At 37.5% G+C, this 27766-nt stretch overlaps 3 protein-coding genes across 4 annotated transcripts; 2 read left to right on the top strand and 1 right to left on the bottom strand.

Annotated features, from left to right (window-relative positions):
- Positions 1-4556: 4556 nt before the first annotated feature.
- On the bottom strand, positions 4557-10151 carry LOC144664056 (gamma-butyrobetaine dioxygenase-like). The gene is made up of 4 exons (XM_078525183.1): positions 9380-10151; positions 6373-6478; positions 5690-5892; positions 4557-5305 (listed from the first exon to the last, which is right to left on the bottom strand). Exons 1-4 carry the CDS (start codon positions 10036-10038, stop codon positions 4969-4971), a joined length of 1305 nt encoding a protein of 434 aa, XP_078381309.1. The 5' UTR covers positions 10039-10151; the 3' UTR covers positions 4557-4968.
- A 2436-nt stretch (positions 10152-12587) lies between these two features.
- LOC144664149 (uncharacterized) lies at positions 12588-27726 on the top strand. 2 transcript variants are annotated; one of them, XR_013572756.1, is made up of 3 exons: positions 12588-13129; positions 15944-16044; positions 26678-27716. XR_013572756.1 is itself a non-coding variant. In XM_078525268.1 (2 exons), exons 1-2 carry the CDS (start codon positions 13182-13184, stop codon positions 26701-26703), a joined length of 2889 nt encoding a protein of 962 aa, XP_078381394.1. In that variant the 5' UTR covers positions 13140-13181; the 3' UTR covers positions 26704-27726. The 2 variants fall into 2 exon arrangements, 1 of the variants encoding a protein (XP_078381394.1); XM_078525268.1 differs by lacking the exon at positions 12588-13129 and having other exon boundaries at positions 13140-16044; positions 26678-27726.
- LOC144664115 (uncharacterized) lies at positions 16054-21327 on the top strand. Its single transcript, XM_078525246.1, has one exon. It carries the CDS (start codon positions 16192-16194, stop codon positions 20833-20835), a length of 4644 nt encoding a protein of 1547 aa, XP_078381372.1. The 5' UTR covers positions 16054-16191; the 3' UTR covers positions 20836-21327.
- Positions 27727-27766: the final 40 nt, after the last annotated feature.

The following is a 27766-nucleotide window of genomic DNA, read 5'->3' as shown; positions in this document are numbered from 1 at the left end:
TAATAATAATAATAATAATAATAATAAAAGATTTATATAGCGCCATATCCATGGCTCATGGCGCTTTACAGTAAAAATATTATTAAAAAGTGAAATTTACTTAAAAAGTTTACATCAGTGATAAAAGGAAAAAACTAACAAATAAAATAGCTAAGCTGTAAAAATGGAAATAGAAACTAAGAATCATTAAAACCTTTAAATGAAAAACTAACTCATTAACTAACTAACTAATTAACTAAGTGACTAACTAACTGTCTAACTAAACTATCTAATATACTGATTAACTGACTAACTAAAAGTCTAATTATAAAATTTGTTAAAAAGATATGTCTTTATACAAGTCTTAAAATCTGATAGCGAGCCGCTCTCTCTTATATTACCTCTTCAAAGTATTTTCTTTGTTTCTTTTTTACATTATTAATTTATGCTATTATTATTATTATTATTATTATTCATCTTTTTTAATGACTTTCAAACAAATCGTGTATTGAATGTAAATAATTTTTAGATGAGATATGACTTATGAATTTAATTTTTTTTAACCTAGCATGATTTTTTTAGTGGAATCGATTGTAAATTTTATAATTTGATAATTTTAAAATTATTTTAGTGTCCCCAATTAGCCTAACAGCTAAAGACTACAACACTTAAATAAAGAAGACATTCGTCATGGAACTTATCTTTTTCGATTTGATTTCTATAGTTATCCTCCTCTCCCTCCTTCTGATGACGACTTCTTGGATTATTTTGGGATACCACAAGAAAATAATTTCAGCTAATTTCTTTTTCTCCCTCCAATGCTGATTATTTGTCCTTGTAAAATTCGTTAATTATTCATGAGGATGCAAACCAATCCCAGCACACTATTCAGATCACATGTACACAACTGTAAACCCCAATACAAATCAAACAAAAGAATTAACTTTTGATGCAAACTCCTGCTCAGCTAATTAGTATTCATTAACTTTTGATACAGATCTCTACTGATTCGCATAACAATACTTTGCATTCAATTTATTGTTTTCACTTCACAAGTAGAATAAAATATTCGCGTCCGATCTGTATGGGCGGTTACAATGGCTCGCCTATCGGCTCGCCATTGTAACCGCCCATACAGATCTCCCGCTCATATTTTATCTACTACTTAAATCCTCCCATTCCAACCACACCTCCAGGTTGGGTACCTGCATTTCGTTAAGACATGGTTATCCGTATATTACGTAGAATATTTTTCCTTTCATACTTGTCTAACTACTAAATGATATTGCTTTATATTACTCCAGGGAATACATGATATGTACCTTATTATTGCTTTCAGCGTTTCGGCTGTTGAACATCCAACTATTAAGCTGCGTTCACATTTAACCCGAAACATGTTTTTATGATAAACATGTTTCAACGGAACATGTTTCACCTAAACATGCTTGTTTTTGCATTGTAAGGTGTGAGTTTCGAGCACGTTTCATGACTGGTGTGTAATTTATTTGCATTTTTTCATTGCCAGAAAGAACAAAGTTACCGGCATCCATTTTTTAATCGTGTTTTTTTTTTCTTTGGGGTGGAGGGGGGAGTTCTTAAATTTAACGAGTATTATATTTGACCAAGACAAATTTTAGCGAGTACTAAAGTTAGCGAATTTCGCCCAACTCGCTAAAGTCGCTAAAATTAGTAGCCGCTAACAATAGTAACCTTAAGGTATTATAATGTACATAAGAAATACCTCACTAAAAGCCATCTTGTAAATTAACATGTGGTTCCTGTTTGCTTGAATATTCTTTTGTTCTTTCATGTGAGTCCATTTCCACTTGAATGCTTTCTTTGTTACTGACAATTTATCTTACCGCCAGCAAACCTGTTTTTCCAGTCAGGTCAATTAACTGAAATGAAAAACATCAAAGTGGTTTATAGTTATTGCATTAAAAAATATACTGTGAAATTAAAACTGCTTTGGAATAAACAATTTACCTCACAAGTCCCTTGAATATCCAACTGATCCATATCTCGCAAAATTCGATGACGAGATTGATTTATTCACTGCTTCTTTCTTCTCTTATGGGTGTTCATGTTTAAGCTTATAAGCTGAAATCACTTGTCTGTACAGAAGACCCCATAAATGAAACACACTGCTTCAAAGATTACATCTTGAACCTAGGAAGAACAAGAAAAAGAGATTCTACCTTATTCTTACTTGTTTTCGCGAGTACTAATTTTCACGATTTTGCGATTTCAAAATAATCGCGAAATTAAAAACGCGCGAAAAAAGCATTGCGCGAAATTTAAACACGCGAAAATTAATACCATATTATAATTAATATCAAAACAGTAAAAAATTTTAATTGTTTGGAACTGCAATTATTTATCCTTGAAAATATAATTACGTCTTGTTTTCGACTAGCACACTTCCTCTGATTACTGTTTTCTTCAGCTTGTAATCGGCCAAAACCTCTTTAGTACAGTCACCAAAGTTTCCGTTTGCCGGACCCCTTGTAGTTACATTGAACGAGACCTTTGTATATGTCTAGTAGTTCCTTATTCTTTGACGACCGAGCCATAAAACACTGACAAAATCGCGAAATTTAATACACTTTTGCTCTATTTTTCCTTGCAATCGCGAAAATTATTACTCGCGAAATTCGGCTCTCGAAATTTCGCGAAATTAAGTACGCGCGAAAATTAGTAAGAATAAGGTAGATTAAAACTGTACCTACATGTAAGCTCATTCATTGTATGGCTTATATTTTCCAAAACAAATACACAGCACAATCCACCAGATCACAGGCTGACATTCCCACAGAACTGACCTCCAAAATTTGGTCCTTTATGATGCTTTGAAGCGATGAAACGACAACTAGGCTTGCAAAGCCTGTTCCACCTTCGCGTTTGATTTTTCCCTCCATCATTAACACTAAACTTTTGCCGAATCCGGTCGGTAACACCGCCATTACATCTTTTCCTTCGAAAAGGTGGCGTAATGCTTGTCTCCGTTCGCATTTCAAAGCATAGTTGAGACCTGCTCTGCAAATTTGTTAAAACTTCCTGCAGGCAGGGCTCGAAAGCTCTTCCGCAGACATGCACGTGCTCCAGTGTCAGACAGAACACACAACTCTCACATTTCCGATGACAGACAGATTTCTTTCGTAAAGCGACTAAGTAATCCCTCGAGGCGCTCAGAGCCAATCAAAATTTACGGGTTATTCCCTGGCGGCCATTTTAGCCAATGGGATAAAACGAAAAAAAACGAATTTCGGTGGGTTTCAAGGCAGATGTCTCCCCGATTTTTCCTCGCGCGGCCTTCTCGCGATCGCGCACTCTTTGAAACGCGCTAAAAAACTCACACAGACGCCTGCTACGCAGGCTAGCCGTGACTGCCGGATAAGGATTTCAAATTACTATTAAAATGACCGGCAGTCCGATATTTTTGTCAAATTACCTTAAATCGATGGCTTTAACTAATTATATATTTCGATTAAGAATTTCTAAGCGTTTCTAGAGACCTTTTCCGAACTAAAGTTGACGCGCTAGTTTTCGCTGGGCTCAGAATAGCAAGCAAGTAATTAAAGTGACACTTAGATTCTGCTCTCTTGCCGTGACTGCCGGACTAGGATTTCAAATTACCGACAGTCCGATATTTTTTGTCAAATTACCTTAAATCGATGGCTTTAACCAATTATATCAACGCTATTTTGATTAAGAATTTCTAAGCGCTTCCAGAGACCTTTTCCGATCTTAAGTTGACGCGCTAGTTTTCCTGGGCTCAGAATAGCAACATAAAGGACGAAGGATAATCCGAATACGTTCATTGTGCCCAATAATTTAGATAACAATGACGATCTTGGTAAACTGTAATATTTCGGTATAAGCTATACGATCATCAGACTAAGAGAAAATAACATACTGTGGGTGACGAGACGAATACAAAAAGTTTATTCAGGAGGGTAGACAGAGTTCTCTGCTGGATTTCAGTCCATTGTTGAGTGAAGGTGCTAGGCGTTTGATGAAATATGCCTCTTTGTACAGGAGAAGATTAAAAATACAAAAAGTTTACTCAGGAGAATAGACAGAGTTTTCTGTTGGATTTCAGTCCATTGTTGAGGGAAGGTGCTCGGCGTTTGATAAAATATGCCACTTTGTACAGGAGAAGAACGTATTCGGATTATCCTTCGTCCTTTATGTACTGAAACTGTCATCAGGTACTGGGTTTCAGAATAGCAAACAAGTAAAGTGACACTTAGATTCTGCTCGCTAGCCATGACTGCCGGACTAGGATTTCAAATTACCGGCAGTCCGATATTTTTGTCAAATTACGTAAAACCGATGGCTTTAAACAATTGTATCAACGCTATTTCGATTAAGAATTTCTAAGCACTTCCAGAGACCTTTCCCGATCTAAAGTTGACGCGCTAGTTTTCGCTGGGCCCAGAATAGCAAGCAAGTAAAGTGACAGATTCTGCTCTCTTGCCGTGACTGCCGGACAAGGATTTCGAATTACTACTGAATATGAAATTTTCTCGCAACCTAATTGAGTAAGTTGATACGCGGTGTCAGAAGGTTTAATACATGGTATCAGAAGATTTTCCAACGAAATCTTACAATTACTCCATAACAGGCCATGGGTTATAGGGTTGTTTATAGGGTTACGCCAACGGTAGCCTGAGAAAGTAACTGAGAACTACAAGTCGCAGCTGTGAAGTGCTTGTGCTATCGTAGGAAAAAAATCTAAAAGAGACAAATCGTCTTGTTTTTATTGTACCTAAGGTTACTAAATCCGTTTTTATCTTCTCGAATTCTGCCCATCCATGCCCTTTTTGGCCTTTCTGTGTTTCTTTTGAGTTCGTCTACAGTTTCAAGCCGTGATTGTGATATTTCAGTTAATTTTATGACCAGTTGATCAGTGCCGAAATTGCCTAAAATTGCGTGACATAGCCCCTTTTTAAAACTATCTCTCTCTTTTCAGTCTAGACACCTGTTCTAGCCATGAAACGGGATATTCAACTTTCTAGCGAGAACTCTCATACGCGAGTACATTATGTCCCAGTCCATGTGTATTCCGATAAGGAAGCGGGTTTGTTTCCCAGTAACTGTAAACTCCGATCTGCCGTGCAACACACGACTGTTGTTAGTGCAGAGCATGTCACCAGGCATCATTTTGTGCTCTATCTGATTGGCCGGGTCTCGTAACATTTTGCCGAGCGTGAGATAAGCTTTGTAAAGTTGAGCTGTTTCTTCTGGGGAGGCAGTGAGCATGATGGAGTCACGGACATGGTTGTTGAAAGCGAATCGCACGATTTGGTTATTTTCGTCCAACCTGTCATAAGAAGAGAGAATATTGCAATCAGTCCTTCTTAAACTCAATAAGAGTGAAGGAGATTAGGATACCCGGTCTAAATTAGCATAGTTTTTTTACGATTTTATTTCTTCGGTTACTCCGTAGTTTCTGTTTCGATTGGAAAGACATATCAGAGTTTCATCGGCTATCCAAACACCTCGAATTTCTTCAACTCTCTTCTCGGTGTTTGTATATCCCATCAGTCTAGTCAACCACAAAAAAGTAAGGGTATAGAGCATGAACCGCTGCGCGCAATTTCGTTTATAAACTGAATGTACTTACGTTTCATGTAGACCATTAAAAAACAAAGATACACAAAGTAGAAAAATCTTCTAATACCACGTATGATCACTATCAACTTACTCAATTGTGTTATGAGAACATTTTTGATGAAATTCTCCAAACACGTCCTTTCCAACATCGACAAACTGGAATCGTGCTTTAGTCAAGAGATCAAACATCTCAGGGTGTTTGTTTTGTAGCTCTCGTGCAACATGGAATCCATCTACGAACTGGTTCGCGCCACCAGTGCCTGGGGCTTGCTCAACGCAGTGCAACAACAGGGTCTGAAACAGATCAGGTTAGAGACGCTGTGCAATAATATAGGAGTATTTCCAAAATCTGTTATATTCTCTTTTTTTACATCTCAGCTCTAACGGTGGATATCCACTGTCGCGTAAATATTAACATAGGTAAAACGTGCGTTTTTTACGTACGTAAATATTTACGTACGTAATGCTGCATGGATTTCCCCTGACGCGTAATTTTTTACGTGCGTGAAAAAGTTTAGAGACAATGTATAAAAGACTTGCCTAACAGTGTACGCAAGTCTTTCATACATTGTCTCTAATTTTTTTACACACGTAAAAAATTACGCGTCAGTGGAAATCCACCGTAAAGTACGTAATATATATTTTCAATATTTACTGTCGCGTAAAAAGTATCAAAAATCGTTTCACGATCGGCACGTGTATATAAGTATGTGCAACGTACGTAAACTGATACCTAGAAGAAAAACGTGGTACAATTAACAAACTGCCACTTACTCCTGGCGTGTAATCGACATAAGGCTGGTCAGTGTGTAACGGCAGGAACTTTGAAGTGTAAGCCAAGTTGTTAGCAACAGGCATCGTCCTCACTTCAAAACTATGGCTGAAAGGAAAACAAGAAATAATCACCTCAGGTTTTCATCTTTTCAAACCACACACAGCTAAAGAAAACAAACCAAATGGATATTGTCTTGTTGTATTATAAATTCAGTTTCATAACAACTGTTATTATATGGCTGTGCCTGTCTTGCCCGCTCGGGATTGTCCGCGATTTTTCAGCGGATTTGTTGTTGTGGTTGCCGACATTCCCGCGAAAATCTTCTAACATTGAGATTTTTCATAAACTTTCACAACTGCTTGTTTACGAGTTACTCATGTCAGAAATGTAAAAAAATGGGGGTCACCGAATTCGTTTTCGAGAAACGATATCTGAAAGAAGGCGCTTATTTGGATAAATTTGACTTCGTCACTTGATATGATCTCTGCGGCTTCTAGCGACAAAATAATTCAAATGAATTGATTTAGGCCAACTTCCTTTGTCCGAGTTTAGTTTGAGTGGGTCTATTGAACAAATATATTTCACTTTTAAAGTCCTTTAAGGTAAATCTTGTCTTTTAATAACAATTGCATTTGCAAACGATCAAAACAGCAAAATGTGACTGATTTGATCGCGCGCGGTAGAGATTTATCAGAAAATTTGATATATCCCAAAAAAGTAGGGGTCACCGAACATTTAAAGGCTGATTCTCAATGATCGCCCCGATCGTCTCTGTCGCTTCAAAAAGTTTGCCTGCGATCGGGGCGATCATATGAGAACATTACAGAGACGATCGCCGATCAGGGCGATCGCGATCGCTTCGATCGTCCCTGTTCTATCCGGGCGATCGGTCGCAGACCACGGCGATCGCAAACAATTATATGAGAACTACTTCCACAGAGGGGGACGATCGAAGCGATCCAAACTGTCCCATGGTGAATCAGTATTACCCAGAACTACGTTTCCGTTTGGCCTCCCTTTTGCTCCTTCGCCGTAAAACGGCAATAACGAGAAGATAGGAGGCCACGAATTTTGCCTTTGCATCGAAGGCTGCCACAAGCGATATGAAAAACACACGAACGTCGATCGGAATAGAATTGAATATTCATATGCGGGAACAAAGAAAAGATCATGAATTATTTTCTTGTTTGTTTAACCTCTGATTTAACCCTATTTTGCATATACCTGATTGAAGAATCGTTGACCCATGAAAAGCATAAACCATGAACGATGCGACCAAAATGTTTACTGGGAAATCAGAAAAAATGATCGTCGCCTGCGACAGAATAAACATGATAATAAAACAGGTTGCATAAATCATGCTTTAAGGCTCTCAAAGAAAGAAAATATCTTGTTTATCAATAAAAGATACATTACTAAGCCTTTCCAAGGCTGTCTACCCATAATACCAGTGGGTCATATCGTTCATGGTTTATGCTTTTCACAGGATCAACGTTTCTTCAATTAGGTATATACCAGACGATCGGGGCGATCATATGAGAACCCCCTGATCGCTTCCAATCGCTTTGATCGCCTACGATCGTCTCAGTATTTGCAAACGATCGATGCGATAGGAACGATCGGGGCGATCATATGAGAACCAGCCTTAAGAGAGCAATCAGCAAGCAAAGATAACGCAACGGCTACCGACCCACCCCATATGTGTTGAGAAAGTTTCCTCAGCGCACTTGCGTTACGTTGCGACATGAATAACGTGCGCAGTAAGAATGCTCATAAACAATTAGCGCAAACCGGTCCTTAAACTTGATTAAACTTGTCGCGACAAAGACGTTCGTGCGATCGTTCATGCCTTGGCTTTCTTCCAGTTACAGTAGAGAAAGTAATTTCATTGATCAGTGATTTCATTTCTTAATTCATGACTTTATTACCCATACAATAAATTCTTTATTGACCAAGCTTCGGTCAAGAAGGCAGGAATTTGGCCCCGTTCTTTTCTTGCGTGTTTATGGACCTCGACTTCCTCTCGGTTCATAAACACGCAAAAAATAACTTGGCCAAAATCCCACAACCTTGACCGCACGCTTGTTTGATAACCCATATTTATATATACTCAAGTTTTGTCCTTCGAAATTCTTCTCAATTTCCTCTAGTGTTTGTAGCTTTAACCATTCTGTGCAAGTTTTTAGTTTATTATTACATTTTTAGAATTTTTTCTTCCTTTGTAAACTTTGATTATAGGGTTTACTTTGACGTGATTCACCTAAAGTAACTTTGTACAACACAACAAACGGACGTAAAGATCTTGGCACGGATACTGAAATATTTTGTGCTTGCGATAATCCTACGGTGGCCTGAAAGCTACATCCGCTAGTTTTATTTTGGGTCGCTACGCCACTTCTTTTTAAAAAAATTGTAATAAAAACCATATTTTGGTCTCCCTGCCCGGGGGGGGGGGGGGGGTACTCCCTATAACGGCCTATACAGGGAGGCTCCGCCCAAAAGGGGTACCTTTTTCAGGCTTCAGGTATATAAAAGGGTAGGTATTTCACGAGCTTAAGTATATGAAAGGGTATGGAAATCTGTCATTTGGGTATTTATAAGGGCCTTTAATTAAAATATTTCGAACAGACGCAATCTATGGCTGTATTATTTTAATTTATTAAGCGTTACATAAAAATGACAAGAAAACGTGCTATTTTAAGTCCACGCCATGTCTCTTAGGTATATGAAAGGGGTACCTTTTTTCAGTTAAAGGTATACGAAAGGGGTACAATTTCTGTCAAAAATGGTGTATAAAAGGGTAAGGGGTTAGAACTTGGGGCGGAGCCTCCCCGTATAAAACTTTTTGGAGTACCCCCCCCCCCGGGTCTCCCTGTAATTTTTTGTTTTAAAATCTGCGACTTTCATTTTGTTTACATTCGCGACAGCGGAAGCAGGTTGTTGTCATATAACCTCACCAAGATTGCGAAACAAATTTTTATAATTAAAAAAGTAACGTGTACTTACCCATAATGAGTGGTCTTAGAATGTCCAACTCTATCACACAATTTCTCTGCTTGTCCAACCTTCTGAGGAGTATTTGTGACTAGTGCAATACCTACACCATGCAAAGAATTCAGCCACTCGAACAGGGCACGGTCATCCCCCATAAGCTCGCGAAAATCGCTCTTCGGAATTTTCCCTTGTAGTTTCTCAGCATTCCAAAACTCTACCCCTTCTCTGTTGAGAGTCGATCTTTCACTGCGCGAGCCTTCGCCATCGCTGAGTCGTCGTGTGTGGAGCCAGTCTGAATCAAATACACTGACGTGGCCATCGGGCCATGATATGATAATTTTTTCGCCATCCTGCCTAACCTCGTATTTCTCCGGCAAAATTTTGGGATCTAATTTGCCGACGGTGTCAAAAGAACGCTGTAGAGAGGATTCATGAAAGCACTCGGGACATCGGCAGTTATCGCGCAGATACATAAACGGGTAACGATTCACCGAGTTGTTACTCCATGTCACGTGAAGCATTCCATTGTCGCTCTTCTTTTCGATTTTTTGCACAAGAAACCTGGAGGCTGGAGCTACCGAAGTTGCCCCTCCTGCGTTCGAAAACTGACTTAACAATCGAGCCCGGGAGATGAATTGGGTCTTACAAAGTTGCCTCACACGAGAGAACATGATTTATTCCGAGAAACAATGCGGTCATGTAAACGCGAAGGCTCGGTATAAACAGGCCTAAACAGGGTACAGATATAGAATAGGAACCGGTTTTTTTTGGTCCAGGGTTAAACTTCTACCGGGGTCAAGATTTTCATTGCCCCGTGGAAACACCCCAAATTTCCTTTAATAGGGAAGTAACCGAGGGGAATTTGGTGTATCGGCAGTATTGCCTACTAACGGCAAGTTTTAAAGATCCCATTCCTGATGCTATTAGATCCTCTGTTGTTTATCAATTTACTTGTGCGGGATGTAACTCCCGTTATATTGGCGAGACTTCCCGTCATTTATCAACAAGGATCAAAGAGCATACTTTAACTGACAAAAATTCACATGTTTTGAAACACCTTAACAGTTCATCTAATTGCAAAAATTTACACACATTTTATCTTAGTGTTAGTTAGTGTGCTAGTTTTAAATTTATAAATGTAATTCTTAATTTTTAGTATAGTAGGTCCACATCAGCCCTTTGGCTGCCTTTTTACCCAACCTACTCATCAAATAAAGTATGTATGTATGTATGTATGTATGTATGTATTGCTTTAAAATTTTGGATTCTGCTCAAACCGTTTATTTTCTTAAATTAAAAAGAGGCCTTTTACATTAATAGTTTAAAACCAGATTTAAACACTCAAGTGCAGCATGTCAACACCTTTTTATTTTAATCTTTTGTTCTATTAGTAACGGTCTAAAGCTCACACTGTGAGTAATTACTGCTCTAGACAGTACCGGCATAGTATAAAACGTGGACTGGACTCTGGACTCAAAAAAACCTGGACTCAAAAAATCTGGACTCAAAAAAAAGAACTATTGACTCCACTACAAAACAATTAAAAACAACGAAAAAAAAAAAATAAGAATAAAGATAAAAATTAGCCACAGAGCCACGGATTAAGTTAAATACAGACCATTTTTAAAAGACAGTTATGCCTGTTGCCTTGCTTGAGGTGTTTAGCCAAAGAGAGTCCTCTGTTTAGAAAAGAGTTAATGTTTTAGGGGTGTGGTGTAATCAGGGCGTTCTGATACAGAGCGTATTTTTATTCTGTCAAAAAAATATACCTCGGCCTAATTGTATTTTTCGACAAAGGAGTATTTCTTTCTATCAAGGTTCCATTTTCTGCAAGTCTCTATTTCTGCAGCCGTTTTTAGGGATGTCACGCAACGCCCCCCCCCCCCATTTGGGGAGGAGCGTTGCGCGACATCCCCTTTTTGAAAAGGTGGATGGTATGTTGTGACAAAAAGAATGAATTGCTATTTTGTCCTTTTTTCTCTTTTTGAAGTGCCGACTGCCTGTATCTCTTCAGATGCTGTTTTTAATGTATAGTTTGTCCTCGGCCCGATGCCTATTTCTCTCGTATGGGTGCCATTAACATGTGTATAACTATTTATCAAAGGCAGGGATGCCACTAAGGTGGCTAAAACTTTGCCAATTATTTGTAATTACCTGTTTGAAACATTCAGAGTGATATCACGCATTTGATATCTTTAATCAGTTTGACATATACTAGGTGAATTGTCACGGGAGATAAATGAAACGGCTTTAAGTATTCGCAAAATAGACAGACATTTTCAAGCATACATTGTATCGACATTTGCGTCAATTTTTAATTGCTATAAAAACCTAACAATAAGCTCGCCTATGATTACAATATTTACCAGCACGCAACCCTTGAGTGTCAGCTCAAAATGTCGCTAAAATTATGAAACATAACAACGCTGCATGCACCAGTTTCTAGCAACCGTGACAGTTCACCTAGTACCTATATATCGAACTGATTAAAGATAACAGATTCGTGATTTCTCTCTGAACGTTTCAGAGCCCTGTCGTTTTGATAATTAGTTATACATATGTTATTGACACCCATACGAGAGTAGTAACAGCCATCGGGCCGAGAACAGACTCCACTTTACACAGCATCTGAAGAGATACAGGCAGTAGGCACTTCAAAAAGAGAAAAGAAAAGACACAATAGCAATTCATTCTTTCTGTTACAACATTCCATCCACCACTGCGCAACGATAAATACTTCGACAGAAACGCAGTCTCCTTTGCAGCATTTTTGGGATGTCACACAACGCTCCCCCTCTTGGGGAGCGTTCAGAGCGTTGTGTGACATCCCTATTAACGGCTGCAGAAAGAGAGAGACTAGAAGAAATAGTTTTGATAGAACAAAAATCAGCCTTTAATATTATCAGCCTTAACACAGGTCTGTATTTCACATAAATCATCGTGTAGATAATTTAATTTAATTCCTTTTGTTTGTTTTTTTTTTATTTTTCATTGCAAGTCCAGGTTTTTTTGAGTCCAGAGTCCAGAGTCCAGAGTCCAAAGTCCAGAGTCCAGAGTCCAGTCCACAGTCCAGTCCATATTTTATACTATGCCAACACTCATTGACATTACATAATCTGATACCCCACGTGGGATTCCTAAATAAAACATCCACTCAAGTAAAGTCACGCAATCACTTTTTAGGCGAGGACGTAGTCGAGACTAATGTTATAAAGCGGTTTTTCTCGGATTCTTCCTGTTAAGATGTGATGATTCGAACCGAGGAGGATTGGTAACTAAGAACACGGAAAAGGTCACGTGAGATTTGTACTTGAGATTTGTTCGACGCCCGCCATCTTGGATGTTGTTGGTTGTGCGATCGTGCATCTGAGGATTTTTCGCAGGCAGAAGCCGTGACTTATAGTAAGATTTGTAGCGGATATTTTTGCGCTCACTTACAAACACATTTAGATATCATCGTACACACATACCTAATCGACACACTCGCAAACACGATAGGTCGAGGGTCTACACTAAATTCTGGTTTACGCGTTGGTGAGTGCTCTTTAGGCTGGACCCTTGCCTATCCGAAGTATAACTGAAGGATAACTGAAGGATAACTGAAGTATAACTGAATATAAGCATTGAAAGCATAAAAGCATTGTCAGATCTGAAATATTTGTGATCTCAATTACTGGCGACATTGTGAAGTGAGCTTTAAATGAAGACGAAGTGCAGAAGAAGTTTACTATCAAAACTGCTGACGTTGCAAAAGATTTAAAGGTGAGCTATCTGAAGTTTATATTTGCTTGTAATTCATTGAATACCGTAGATTATGGTGTCTTTAATGCAATATAGAGCGGCAGTGGGGTTACATAACGTTCATTTGAAAGCCAAAGAATACTCGAATCGTATGAGAGGGAAATTCTGGTCTATGCTGTTATTCATGTTTTACATGGAAGCGATATATCTGCCAACATTAAAAAGAGTTATCCGCTCATGGCAAATGGCTTATTACACGAGGCTTTGGTTTACACAAATGTGTCTTTATCGTTTATATATTCCCCTGTTGATTCGACTAGCCAATGATGTGGAGGTGAATCCTGGCCCTTTCTTCATCGTGAATTCGTCAAAAACTGTCACGGCTGATTATCATCAAGGGAATGTTGCACTATTCGGAAACAATGCAGGCAACCAATGTGTATTGATGTGCCTAACTGCAGTTGTTTACAATTGTAAAAGTAATGCATCATGGTCAAGAGATCAGCTTAATGAAGTATTGATTCAAGGCAATGTGCTTTATTCTCATATTAGTAGGTCAGTAGGGAAAGACAAACTTTTGTTATCTGAGATTCCTTCTGCATTGTCCATAAATGACGAAAACTTTTCTATTAATTTTAGTAGCAGTTTCGCTGGTGACTTGCACATGTCTAATGTAAGAGACTGTTATTTACCATTGCAATATGTACTAACTGTGTTAATAAAAGACTATGATGCCTTTCTGTTGACTGTTGAAATCAATACGGTTGCTATTATTATTGACAACAAAGGTCATTATAGAATTTTTGATTCTCATTCACGAGATATCCATGGTAATATTGCTGCAAATGGAACAGCAGTACTTTTAGAATTTACTAGTATAGAGGAAATGGTACAGTATCTACAAAAATTTTACAGAGAAAAGAGTGTGGTCCCTTTTGAAGTGTTGGGTGTCAAAGTTAAAAATTTAAGGTGCACAAGTTCTAATACTCTTCATGTGCCATTTACTACAGCAGACAATACATATACTGTTGGTTGCAAGGAGTTGTGCAGTCAAAGTCATTGTCACTTAGAAAAATCGGACATAGAAACTAGCACCGAGGAAAATGTAGTTAACAACAGCAGGAAAAGAAAACAAACACAATCTGAAGAACACAAAAAAAGCTTGTTAATGTTGAGAGAAAAGAAAATTGCGAGAAAAGGAGCTGAAACAGAGGGTGAAAAGAACAGTTGGTCGCAGAAGCACTGCGAGAAGAATGAAAAAAGAATAGCAATTGAAACCAGAGAAGAGAAAGAAAATATGTTAAAAAAGGGCAAGGAACTAAAAATTACAAAAAAGGAAATTGAGAGCAAGGAACACAGAGACAATAGATTAAAGAAACATCGCGAACTAATGAGAAAAAGACGAGAAACTGAAACCGATCAGCAGAGAGAAAACAGGATAAGAAAGTGCCGGGAACAAAGGATAAATAAAAGAGAAATTGAGAGCAAAGAACAGAGAGAGAATAGGTTAAGAGAGTATCGCGAACTAATGAGAAAGAGACGAGAAAGTGAAACCGAACAGCAGAGAGAAAATAGGTTAAAGAAGAGAAGAGAACAATACAGGAAAAACATGGAAACTGAAGGCAAAGAACAACGTGAAAAAAGATTGAAGAAGCAAAGGGAATCCAAACAAAGAGTAAAAAAAACTGAAAGCAAAGAACAACAAGAAAAAAGATTGAAGAAACAGAGGGAGTCCAAACAAAGGGTAAAAAAAACTGAAACTAAGCAACATAAAAAGGATCAGTTGAATAAAAGAAGGGAAGCCTACACAGCAAAAAAACGTTGTGATAATGTCAAAACACAAAATCTGGAAGGTCAGCTTAAGCAAACATCTTGTGATGAATTGGTTGTTAGTTTTCGTGAACTGGTTGCTACAGGGCCAACATTTGTTTGCACATGTTGTGATCAATTATGGTACAAACATAGTCTTGTCAGAATTGAAACTGTACTTAAGCTTAATAATGAATCTGTGCTAAGGTGCGTAAGAACAAATGAGAAGTGTTGTACAGCTCAGTGGGTTTGTCGTACATGTTATAATCACCTGAAGCAGAATAAAGTTCCTCCATGTGCAGTTCAAAATAAAATGAGTTTTCCACATAAACCTCACCATTTAGACTTAACAGAGCTAGAGTGGAGACTTGTATCACCACGATTGATCTTTCAAAAGATACATGAAGCAGCTAGAGGAAAGCAGTTTAAAATTCATGGCAACATAGTGAATGTTCCTGCTGATGTCATTAATACTGTGAATTTTTTACCAAGGCTGTCAACTGAAACAGACACCATCAAAGTGCAGCTCAAGAGAAAACTAAAATACAAGAACTATGTCCTGTCGCAAAACATAAGACCATCCAAAGTTTTTGAGGCAGCAAAGTGGCTGACTGAAAATGGCACACTATACAAAAAAGAAAGCATCAAACTGAACCCAGATTGGAATGGATTGTTTACAGGGTTTAATGAAAGTGACATGTCTATTGATTGTAGTGCTTGCAGCAGTTCAAGCAACATTAGAGATACATGTATCAATACCCCTGTAGCTTCAATCAAGCCACTCAATACTACTGTGCATTCTTTGTCAGAACATGGTAGATTGGTCTCATTTCAATTTGATAAAGTTTTTGTTTGCCTTGCTTGTGAACAAGTTTTAATAGACTTGGTGAATTTAGAAAACCATCTTTTGTATAATCACGGAGTAGAAACTGATAGTGAGTGTTGTGAGGAGAGTAATTACCTTCCAATTTTTCATCAAAATGACTGTAATAGTAATGAAGTGGTATATTTTTGTTCTTTGTGTAGTGGCTGGGAAAAAGAGCAATCACTTTTTAGTGAGCACATGGCCATTGTACATGATCTACCACCACTGGAAGATGACTCCTCCCAATTTAGTGAAGTTACAGGTAATGAAAGTTCTTCTGTGGTTAAACTGTTCAGATATAAAATTCTTGATCCAGAAAATGTTGTTCTTGTGGAAATGTGTTCACAAGGGTATAAATTAGCAAACACCATTTCTCTTAAAGCATTAGTAGGTGTTCCAGTAACTTTGAATGAATCAAGATGCTCATCTAGTGGAACAGATGTGCATTTTTTTTAGCAGTGATCTTTCAAAGGATAACTGTCCAACTGAAAGGGAAATAGAAGATCCTTGGAATGAAATTGATGAATCTGAAATATATACTGGTACTTTGGACACAATGTTAACATCTCCAGACTTTGTAGAAGATTGTGAACGTGAAAAGGTTTTGAACTTTGCCCCAGGTGAAAGCAATCATCCAATAAGTGTTTTCAAAGACCAATATTGTGAAGAGCTAGCATATCCTGGTATATTCTGTGGTCAAGCAAGAGCAGATAATAAGGAAAGAAATGTACCTCTGTATTATAGTGACATTTGCAAATCAGAGTTAAGGCGTTCCGATCGTAGAGTTGCTCAGTGTATTGAAAATATATTTTTTAAACTAAAAAAGCTGCAAATGAAAATTATCTTAGGCAACTGCCAGATTGCATTGCGAAAGCATAAAACTAAAGGAAAGAGACTAACTGCAGGCGAGCTAAAAAAAGAAGGGGCTTTAGACAAATTAGTTCATTTAGATGAAGGGTACCGATTTCTAAGAGCTCTTCGTGGTTCCCCACCATACTTTGAGAAGTCTAAGAAAGATCTGTTCGCCATGATAAGGCAACTTGGATCTGCGACACTTTTTTGTAGCTTTTCTGCAGCTGAAACAAAGTGGAACCATCTGTTAAGGATGTTAGGTGAATTAATTGATCACCAAATATACAGTGATGATGAATTAAATGCCTTGTCATGGGAGGAAAAATCAAGGTTAATTCAAAGTGATCCTGTCACATGTGCAAGACATTTTGATTTCCAAGTTCAGCAATTGATTGGAAAATTTTTGCAAAGTGATTGTGCACCACTGGGAAAAATAGCAGATTGGTTTTATCGAGTTGAATTTCAACAACGTGGCTCACCACACATTCATATGCTGTTATGGATTGAAGGTGCACCAAAGTTTGGTGAAGACTCTAATGAAAAAGTTTGTAATTTCGTTGATAAAATCATTTCTTGTTCAAAACCTGCTAGTGGCTGTGAGTTACATGAATTAGTTTCTCGCCAAGAACACAAACATTCATTCACCTGTAAAAAGAAGTTTCAAAAACAGTGCCGATTCAATTTCCCTCAGCCTCCAATGAAAAGCACTCAAATATTGTATCCTTTAGATGTAAGCGATATTGAGAAAACTAGTCTTTTGAACCAGCACAAAGCTACTTGGAAAGAAATCAATGAGAAACTTAATACCATGAAAGAAGGAGAGAACATTTCATTTGAAGAACTTCTTAATAAGCTTGGTGTGACTGAAGAGGAATATATTCTTGCTATCCGCTCTTCCTTAAGTAGGGCAACAATATTTTTGAAACGAAAGCCGAACGAACTTAGAATCAATAATTATAACAAGCACTGCTTGCTTGCATGGAGAGCAAACATGGATGTTCAGTATATTCTAGATATCTACTCTTGTGCAACATATGTTGTTTCTTACATATCAAAGGCACAGAGAGGTATGAGTGAACTTTTGAGAAAAGCATGCGAGGAAGCTCGAGAAGGAAATTTGGGTATTAAACAGCAAGTGCGTGACATTGGTAACAAATTCTTGAACAATGTCGAAATAAGTGCACAAGAAGCGGTCTATATTGTACTTCAGTTACCAATGCGACGTTCCTCTCGCGAAGTGGTGTTTATTAATACAGCTTTACCGGATGAAAGAGTTCGTCTTCTGAAATCAATTGATGACATTCAGCAGCTAGAAGATGAGTCTGAAGATATTGAATCAGGTGGCTTGATAAAAAGGTACACTAAAAGGCCTTCTTGTCTAGAGAACGTGACATTAGCTGATTGGGCCGCTTGGTATGACAATAGGAAATCAAACCTTAATAATTTACAAAAATCCAAAAATACTGATGTGGATGGTTTGCCATTAGAAATATTTGATGATGACAACAATGAAGATGATGTTGGTACAGATATTACTGGTACATGTAGCAATGAGCTGACTTCAAAGGAGAGAAAAAAAGAAATTCAGAAGCGGTCAAAAGCTAGGGTAATAAGAAGTGTCTGGTTTAATAGAGAAAGTCATCCTGAAAAGCACTATCGTGAGCTGCTAATGTTATTTACTGCTTGGAGAGATGAGAATACTGATTTGCTTGGAGACTGTGAGAGTTACATGGAGAGGTGCCAGATATTGAAAGAACAGATAAATGACCAAATGGCGCAGTATGCACCATGTAGTGAACAACTAGACCAAGCATTAGATGATGTACAAACTATAGAATGCACTGATGATATGTGGGATTGTGTAGCTCAAAATACGCAACATGTAGAACTGAGTCACCTTTCTGAAACTAAATCTGAACTTTTGTGCAACACAGAAGGAGTGAGCAATTATGATCTTTCTGAAGATCTGGGAATCCCTGCCAGTACAAATAGTAATTATGAAAATAATATCTCATTTGATGAATTGCCAGATGAAGAGTATAGGGAAGCTGTTCGTTCTCTAAATGTTGAGCAGTTAAATTTTTTCTACCATGTTTTACACCTTGTGAAGACAACTAATAAACCCTTCTATTTGTTTCTTTCTGGTGGTGCTGGAGTTGGGAAATCTCACTTAACTAAAGTGCTATTTCAAGCAGTTTACAAATATTTGAACACAAGAGCTGGTGATGATTTTCATCAAATTAAGGCTATTCTTCTTGCTCCAACTGGTAAAGCTGCGTACAATATTCAAGGAAGTACAATCCATACTGCATTGACAGTGCCCGCAAACCAGTCCTTGAAAGTTTATAAGAAGCTTGATGCCAGTCGTTTGAATTCCTTAAGATGTAAATTTGCTGGTTTGAAGATAATTTTCATTGATGAAGTATCAATGGTAAGAAATTCCATGTTTAATATTCAAATTAATAAAAGACTCCAAGATATCATAGGTACAACTCATGATTTTGGAGGAGTGAGTATTATAGCAATTGGAGATTTGTTTCAACTTCAACCAGTATTTGATGGGTATGTTTTTGAAGATTTGGATAATGATTATGCTCCTTTAGCAGCTAATCTGTGGCAGAAACATTTTCAAATGTTTGAATTGCATGAAATCATGCGTCAAAGAGAAAGTCGCCAGTTTGCAGAAATTCTCAATCGGCTACGTGAGGGTATTCACACTGAGAATGACTTAAATATACTGAGAGCAAGAGTCATTGAAGATCGTTCTCTGAGCTATCTCAGACATGTTCCACACCTATTCATTCAAAACGACAGAGTTGATGAGTTTAACACAGCAATTTATAATTCTGCAACTGGCAGAAAATTTGTCGTGAAGGCAGTCGACAACGTCATTGGTGCTCACTCTGAGGAATTTAAGGCGCGACTATTGAAACAGGTTCCAGATGATCCACCAAAAACTATGCAATTAGCAGCTTGTCTTGCAATTGCAGAAAATGAAAGGATTGAGGTCTGTCAAAACATCAGATTAGATGATGGGCTTACAAATGGTAGTGCAGGTTTGGTGAGATTTATTAGTCTGCTAAGTTCTGAACGTCCTGATGGAATTGTTTGGGTTGAATTTGATCATGCTAAAGTTGGACAGAAAACTCGGAATGAAAATAGAAACCTTTACAGCGATAATATCCAGCAGAGTTGGACACCAATAAAACCTGTCTGTGTAACATTTTTTGTAGGGAGAGGTAAAGCTGCTCAGATTGTTCGAAAACAATTTCCTTTACGGCCCTCTGCAGGAAAAACTATTCATCGTTCTCAGGGTGACACTGAAACCGAGGTTGTAGTTGATCTTAATTCAAGAAGAGCTATTCCCCACATTCACTATGTTGCATTGAGCAGGGTCACTACCATTGATGGACTGCATATAAAGAATCTCAATGAAAAAAAGATAACTGTGAGTAACAAAGTTAAGCATGAGATGCAGAGATTGCGAACAGTAGCTTATCTTCAGCCATCTTTGATATCCCTCACAGACATTGGTGAGAATTTTGTCAAGATAGTCTTTCTCAATGCACGTTCACTACACAAGCATATTTCAGATGTGAAAAATGATTTTAATGTCAAGGCAGCAGATGTAAATATCTTTGTTGAAACTAGATTGTGGGTGTTTGACCAAAATGAAGAATTTGAAATTAATGACTTCTCCTTGTTTAGAAATGATGCTTGGTTTGATAGACAGTTGCATACACAAAGACCATTCTATGGAACTGCAGTTTATACAAGAGCTCAATGTAATGATGAATATCCTCAATGTCAAAATATGCATGGAGTTGAAATAACAATTATTAGAGTTAAATGTCTGCCAGATGTTGTTATTGCTGGAATTTATAGATCACCAAAAGTGTCAATGAGGCATTTGCTTCAAGCATTGAGAGAACTTCATTCTATTATGTCAACAGAACGTTTTCATATAATACTTGGTGATTTTAACATTGATTTTAATGATGGGGTACAAAACAGCAGTATACATAATCAAATGATTGTAACATATGGATATAAACAACTTATTTCAAGCTTTACCACTGATAACAGAACTACAATTGATCACATTTATACAAATCTAAATGAATCAAGAGTCCAAACTGGTGTTCTCGAGACATACTTTAGTGACCATAAAGCTGTGTGGATAGCAACCAAAAAAGAGTAGAAACATGTACATTTTTGTAGGCTATAATGACTAGTAAATGATTAACCTTTTTATGCCCCATCATCCACATACAAATTATCCTGACTGATCTCCATACATTTTCTTATAGCGTTGTTTGGAGAATTTGTTAAAAGTTCAAAGCAATTTCCCTTTGGTGACCATTTTATTACAGTGTAATTCTCCTAACCTCTTCTCTTAATTTAGTATTGACATTGTGAGGAGAAATTTGTAATGATCACTATAAGGTCTTAGGAAGCATAAATTACATGTAAAGTATGTGTTTCAGAAAGAAAGATCAAAGGTCTCTGTGAGACTACGACTATTTTGCTATGGTTTATCTGTTGGCAGTCAATTGTGGTATGGAGTAGTTCTTTTTAAAGGGTGAATTAGGCTTTTCACTTTGTTTAGGAGTGCAAGTGTTGAAATATGTAAATTTGTGTTGTCCTGGATATTCTGGTTAGTTTATTATTAGGAATGTAGGAACGGTGGAACGGCGGAACGGTACGGTTGATGGGAGGAACATTATAAAATGCGCATTGACGTATTTTCTTAAAAGGCAGTATGTGTGAATTTTGTAAAACGCAGAAGTGTGAAACATTTTAAAAAGTGGCAACAACAGCTACCAAAACAAAGAACCATTTCAATTAAAAATACGCCAATTTAAGGTAAAGAAGGCGTCGAATAATGATTATTTGGGGGGGGAGGGGGGGGGGGGTTAGGGTGAAGTGGGGCATAGGTTCGAGATAAAGAAACGCATAAAGCCGAAGTAAGTTAAGAAAGCTGTTAAAAGGGAAATGAAAGTTCCTGAAGTTAATAAGTTTGTACTGAGAAATTTCTAATGGAATCACAAGAACAAGGGGTTTCTATTAAGGTAATTTATCCAAGTCAAACCCTGCTCAAGGTGAGCTGTTGTGAGATGAGCTATCTCACATATCCATATCATATCATATATCTTCAATCCATAACGCCGCAATTTGAACCCGAAAGTGTTTATGCAATACTAATGAGAGCCCCTTTCATTTTGTACCATTTGGAATTTTATCTATTCATACGTAGAAGAACCCAACGAAACCGCTCCACAAAATTTCCGCTCTGCAACCTGAACTTGAGCTGGCTGGCAAATTTAGGAATGAGACTGTTCGCTTGCTGGGACGGTTTTCCTTGGAGAAAACTTGCTGGGATTTTACAAAATATCGATGGTACCTGGGGAAAATGAACCAAAACCTTCTGCTGGCTAAAACAGAAGAAAACGACGCGCGGATTTATTAACGAGAATTTAATAACTGACTAACTTGTATTTGTAAACAATAAAAAGTAATTGTTGACTTTATTTCTATTGTTTCCGTCGGTTATTCTGCTGTCACTGAAGAGGCAAAACAGGTCTCTTTCTTTTCTGTATGTAAATTGAGCATGTGAACGATTTTGAATCAGTTGAACAGCGCGCTCTGCCCAAAGCTAATGTGTGGCTATCTATAACCAGCGTTTTTAATGGAATACACTACGTATAGGATAACCAGCTTGACCGACATAGTTCTTGGTGAGTATCGATTGTTCCGTTTTCTCTGCCGATTAAGCAGCCTTGAGCAGTTTGAGGGGCGTTCTATGAATAATATCGTGTTCAAATTTTCAGCTGCCCGGGACGATGGGATGTAAAAAACACACACAAGTTATTCAACAGCATACGCAACAGACCGAAACACGTGCTAAGCAACAAGAAAGATAATTTACCTCAATTTCTAGCTTCGAATATAGACCCAAATCTCCAAGTAACTTTCTCTGACACTCGAAAAACGTTTCAGATCATAATTCCTTCTCAAAGACCATCTTAACGAGCTTTTAAACCCTATTAAAGCTCGTTAGACCGAGACCGCCATATTGCTGAAGGAATAACTTCTGCAAAAATCGTCATGTAAGGCACATTAAAGTTTCTTGGCCGGAATCACTAGGTAATTGGCGGATAAAATTCACTTCCTGTATACCAAATTTGGAGGAGAACGGAAGTAACGCGAATTAAAATAATTTTGGCGATTTACGGTCTAATTAGACCAAAAATCTGTTACAAATTATAAGAAAGAATAAAATTTTGGGTGATAACTTAAAAAGAAGACTTCATCTGTTTAGTTTCTAACTGAAATTTATAAACTGTCGGGCTTGCTTATACCCTACGTCAAAAACGTAATGTAAACCCGGTTACGGATTTTGGGAAGCAGGATCCGTGTTTTCCACCACCTATGTACTCAAACAATTACCGGAAATTCGTTTTATCTTGCTGTGCGTCCATTGTGTAAATTCAAAAGCATCGCTCACGAAAACATACTAACGAGCCTGTTAGCGACTTACTTAATCGCACAGTAGGAAATTCAGGATTAAATACTAAAACTGCCATACCAAAAATTCATAGAATGTATCATACCGTAGAATTGGAATAAAGTGGTAGCTTATCTCTCTAAAAAGAAAAAAAAAACTTCTTTAGCGCAGCTTAGCATATAACGGGAGAATTTTATCTCAACTGGTGTGTCAAGGGGTGTGTCAGCATTGATAACAACTAAGACAACGGAATAGCGTAAACGGCTATAAATAAACACGGCAGAACAAAAGAAAACACGTGTTAAAAAAAATTGAACATAACAGAAGTGAGAGAAAAAAAAGAAGGAAAAGCGTAGCACTTTAAAAATTGTACGTTTTGGCAAACGATGGCAAATGAGTTAACCAGTTACTGATGGCAAAAATCACGAGCATAAATGAGAATTGCCAGATACTGCAACTGCGTTGATGTTTCCGGGATTTTCCCCACTCGCTTACCAACCGCAGTGCGGAAATACTTCAAAGACTAAAAGCGAAACCATGTAGCGATAACTTTATCGAAAAAACATCTGTACCACATGACACTAGCACTCAAGGTAACTCTCTTGCTCCACTGAACATCTGTCTCTTTTCCAGAGTGAATTCTTCCAACGGTGAAGAAAAGTTTATGACAACTGTCAAGTTCAGTGCTATTGAAAACAAATTTATTGAGCAGTAGATAGAGCTCTATTGCTCCTTTAAACTTCGTAAACCGTTGAAAACCACTCCACTCCGCAACAGTTAAAAACCACTGGAATTTGTATCCGTTTATGTTATTTCATTAACTTCACTCTTGCCAAACTAAAGCATTAACGTGCGTATCTTTGTACTGATAACTTTGTACTAATGGATAAAACGCACTCTCCAAGAACTTTCCTTTTAATACAAAGAACAAAACGTTTTTAGACAGTTTATGACCAATTTGGCTTGCGTATGCAAAAATTACAGTTATCTTCAATCCATAACGCCGCAATTTGAACCCGAAAGTGTTTACGCAATACTAATGAGAGCCCCTTTCATCACCTACAGCATATGTGACAAGTCACGTCTTTAACACCAGCTCCCCAGTGTTATGTTGACCCAAACATTGGAAACCACCCCCAAATTGCTTGTGCCGGTCTCACCAGGCTTTGAAAACCAACAAGAAAAATACCATCTTTGGGACTTAAAACGATAAGGAGAAATATAGAATTTTAAAGTGGCCTTAAAACGGAAAACCATGGACTACAGAGTGCTAAAACATTGTTGATGAAGGATTAATTTATCTTTCCTTCCACCGCCGCCATGCTGTAATGGTGCTTACAAATGCGTTTTGAATTCAAATCTTTTAAAAACGAAATGGTAATGTACTGTTATTGCTTTGAACTTGGATGTAATTTTTTGAACGATCGGTAAATCCATTTAGTGTACAATTGACTTCAAGCTGGCTGCTAAAATTAAAACTTCGCTTTCAACATGAACATGTGGATAATTTTGAAGCAATACTGATGAGAGACCCTTTCATCACCTACAGCGGATATGCCCTTTCCCACCCTCCCTGGAGTTTTTTTGGTTCTTCTATTGTTCTATAGATAATAACGGCAAATAAACCAATCAAAATCTGTTTTCTGCGCATATTTTTAGAGAACTCTTGGGGTCCCAGAAGAAGGTTTTTCGTATTATTCCGTGCATTGAAATCGTACAAGGAAATCGTATTTACAAACTTCCAAGGCCTTGTTTTGATTCTGAACAAGAAAAAAAAAACATATTTGGGACTTAAAACGCAAAGGAGAAACACTATAGAATTTTAAAGTGGCCTTAAAACGGAAAACCATGGAGTACAGAGTGCTGAAACCTTGTTGATGAAGGATTTATCTTTCCTTTCACCGCCGCGAAGATATGGTGTAATAGTGCTTACAAATGCGTTTTGAATTCAAATCACGGAGTTAAACAAGGACCAATTGCGGCTTCTCAAGTCTTTTGAGAACGAAATGGTAATGTACTGTTATTGCTTTGAACTTGGATGTAATTTTTTGAACGATCGGTAAATCCATTTAGTGTACAATTGACTTCAAAAGCCGGCTGCTCAAATTAAAACTTCGCTTTCAACATGAACATGTGGATAATTATTTCTGCCGTGCAGTACAGCACGGTGCGAAAAATTTCGATACTCTGCCGCTTGTCAACACATTTCTTGACTTCATACAAACTAAAAATAAATTCTAAACAAAGTTTCTTTCAAGGTTCTCTGTAATTTTTTGAACGATCGGTAAATCCATTTAGTGTACAATTGACTTCAAAAGCCGGCTGCTCAAATTAAAACTTCGCTTTCAACATGAACATGTGGATAATTATTTCTGCCGTGCAGTACAGCACGGTGCGAAAAATTTCGATACTCTGCCGCTTGTCAACACATTTCTTGACTTCATCCGAACTAAAAATAAATTCTAAACAAAGTTTCTTTCAAGGTTCTCTGTAATTTTTTGAACGATCGGTAAATCCATTTAGTGTACAATTGACTTCAAAAGCCGGCTGCTCAAATTAAAACTTCGCTTTCAACATGAACATGTGGATAATTATTTCTGCCGTGCAGTACAGCACGGTGCGAAAAATTTCGATACTCTGCCCCTTGTCAACACATTTCTTGACTTCATCCAAACTAAAAATAAATTCTAAACAAAGTTTCTTTCAAGGTTCTCTGTAGTAGTCTGAATTCTGTAATTTTGTTAGCGTTTTTAATGCTTTTTCACGAGGCCGCAATTTGAACCCGCAAGTGTTGACGCAATACTAATGACAAACCCTTTCATCACCTACACCGGAATATGTGACAAGTCACGTCTTTAACACGAGATCGAAAGTGTTGACGCAATAATAATAAGAGACCCTTTCATCGCCCACTAAGCGGAAAGAACTCCCTTGAGAAATTAAAACAGTCCCTTGAGAAATTAAAAAAGTCCCTTGAGAGTAGACAAGAATGTTCCAAATTTTGCCCACATCACTCCTAATCTCCTATTTGCTTGTAAACAAGCAAAATAGTCGAAAAAATTGAAATTAATTTAGTATCTACTAAGTACTTGTGTTACATTTTAAAGTGTTGTAGTTCATCAGCCTTGGCGTCTAAACAATTTGTGTAACGGCTCTTTTGAGTCCCTTGTGACCATTTGGGTCACAAACCCCTCCTTGTGACCCTTTGGGTCACAAACCCACCATATTGCAACTGCACATATTAGGTAAGTATATGAACAGTACACAATGTAGTTATTTGTTGTTCTGGTCCATGTAATTACACATGTATGTTAATAATGATTGATGTGACATCTAACAGGGATGTTGCTAAGAAAACACTAAGCTGGCAGTTAGTGACATCCCTGCATCTACATGTACATGTAGTCGTGATATGTAAGTTATAAATATGTTACCTCACAATATTTACATGTGCATGACAGCATGTGTATTAGTTATTGTTAAAAAATTATTAATATTTTTAATTATTGTTTTTTTCTTTTTTTTATGTTTACAGAACAGAAATGTAAAACAACAAGATAGTGCACAAGATACAGTCTTCAGAGAATTCACTGACTGCCGTGTTATGTCCAACACTTTCAATCTACATTTTGTCAAGAGACACTATGTATGTGTGATAGTGTCCATTGCATTGGAACTGGCTAGAACTTATTGGTCTCTATACAATAGTAAAAAGGCCCAATCCTCACTATGAGTGACTGCAATATTCAAACAACACACAGCAAAAACCATGTAGCAGTAACATTCAAGTCGAAAAGAAACTGTGTTACACATCTCCAGATTCACCAATGAAAAGACCCTTCAACCAGAGGTCTTCACTGGCTCACTGGTGTATCAACTTTACTTCCTGGACTCCACTTGTACTGTATGTGTGTATCACCTCCAAATGATAACATATCTTATTGGACATATCTTGCATCACGGATTGTACAATCAGTGTAGACAACTACATTGTATCAGCCGCATTTAAACAAGAGTACATCAAGATACTGTATCAACCTTACTTGCTGGACTTCACTTGTAGTGTGGTATTACCTCTAAAATGTAATAACAATACATGTATTTTGGACTTATTGGGGGAATGGTCTTATCCTGCATCACAGATTGTGTAGTCAGTGAAGACAACTATCAGCTGCATTTACACAAGAGTTAATCAAGATTTATTATTTCAAGACAGTATTTTTCTGCCAAACTTGTTACAGCTTCCTGGCTTTCTAGTACAGTTGCATACTACTGTATGTTGCTTTCCACTTTATAAAGTGACAACAAAAGACATTTAGTTAGCATGGTACAAATTTGTGATTAAAGCAGTTCAATGTTGCATTCCATTGTCAAAAGTTGTGATAAAAGACATCTTATTAGAATTGTACAAATTAAATTGCCAATTTTGTGATCAAAGCAGCTTATAATTTGCCTTTTATTAATTAAAAAAACATTGGTTAGAAACTAACCTTACCTTGAAATCCACAACTAAAAACACCACCAGAAAACCATGTACTGTATTTTAGAATTTTATTTACCTAACAAACCCATCTTTTCCCCTGGATAGCAAATGACTCAGTGTCTCAAATTTCGACTTACATTG

Source organism: Oculina patagonica, chromosome 1 (assembly GCF_052425735.1).
Source record: "Oculina patagonica isolate OP01 chromosome 1, crgOcupat, whole genome shotgun sequence".
Taxonomy (NCBI): Eukaryota; Metazoa; Cnidaria; class Anthozoa; order Scleractinia; family Oculinidae; genus Oculina; species Oculina patagonica.
This window is presented reverse-complemented; position numbering and strand designations above follow the sequence as displayed.

Bases quoted from the DNA above. Each gene is read 5' to 3' on its own strand.
- LOC144664149 (XM_078525268.1), top strand. From the start codon at position 13,182: ATGGTGTCTTTAATGCAATATAGAGCGGCAGTGGGGTTACATAACGTT. The intron at 16,045-26,677 runs GTAATGAAAGTT...TTATGTTTACAG, and splicing joins CCAATTTAGTGAAGTTACAG to AACAGAAATGTAAAACAACA.
- LOC144664115 (XM_078525246.1), top strand. From the start codon at position 16,192: ATGAATCAAGATGCTCATCTAGTGGAACAGATGTGCATTTTTTTTAGC.
- LOC144664056 (XM_078525183.1), bottom strand. From the start codon at position 10,038: ATGTTCTCTCGTGTGAGGCAACTTTGTAAGACCCAATTCATCTCCCGG. The intron at 6,479-9,379 runs GTAAGTACACGT...TTTTCCTTTCAG, and splicing joins TCTAAGACCACTCATTATGG to CCATAGTTTTGAAGTGAGGA. The intron at 5,306-5,689 runs GTAAGTTGATAG...TTCTTATGACAG, and splicing joins TGTTCTCATAACACAATTGA to GTTGGACGAAAATAACCAAA.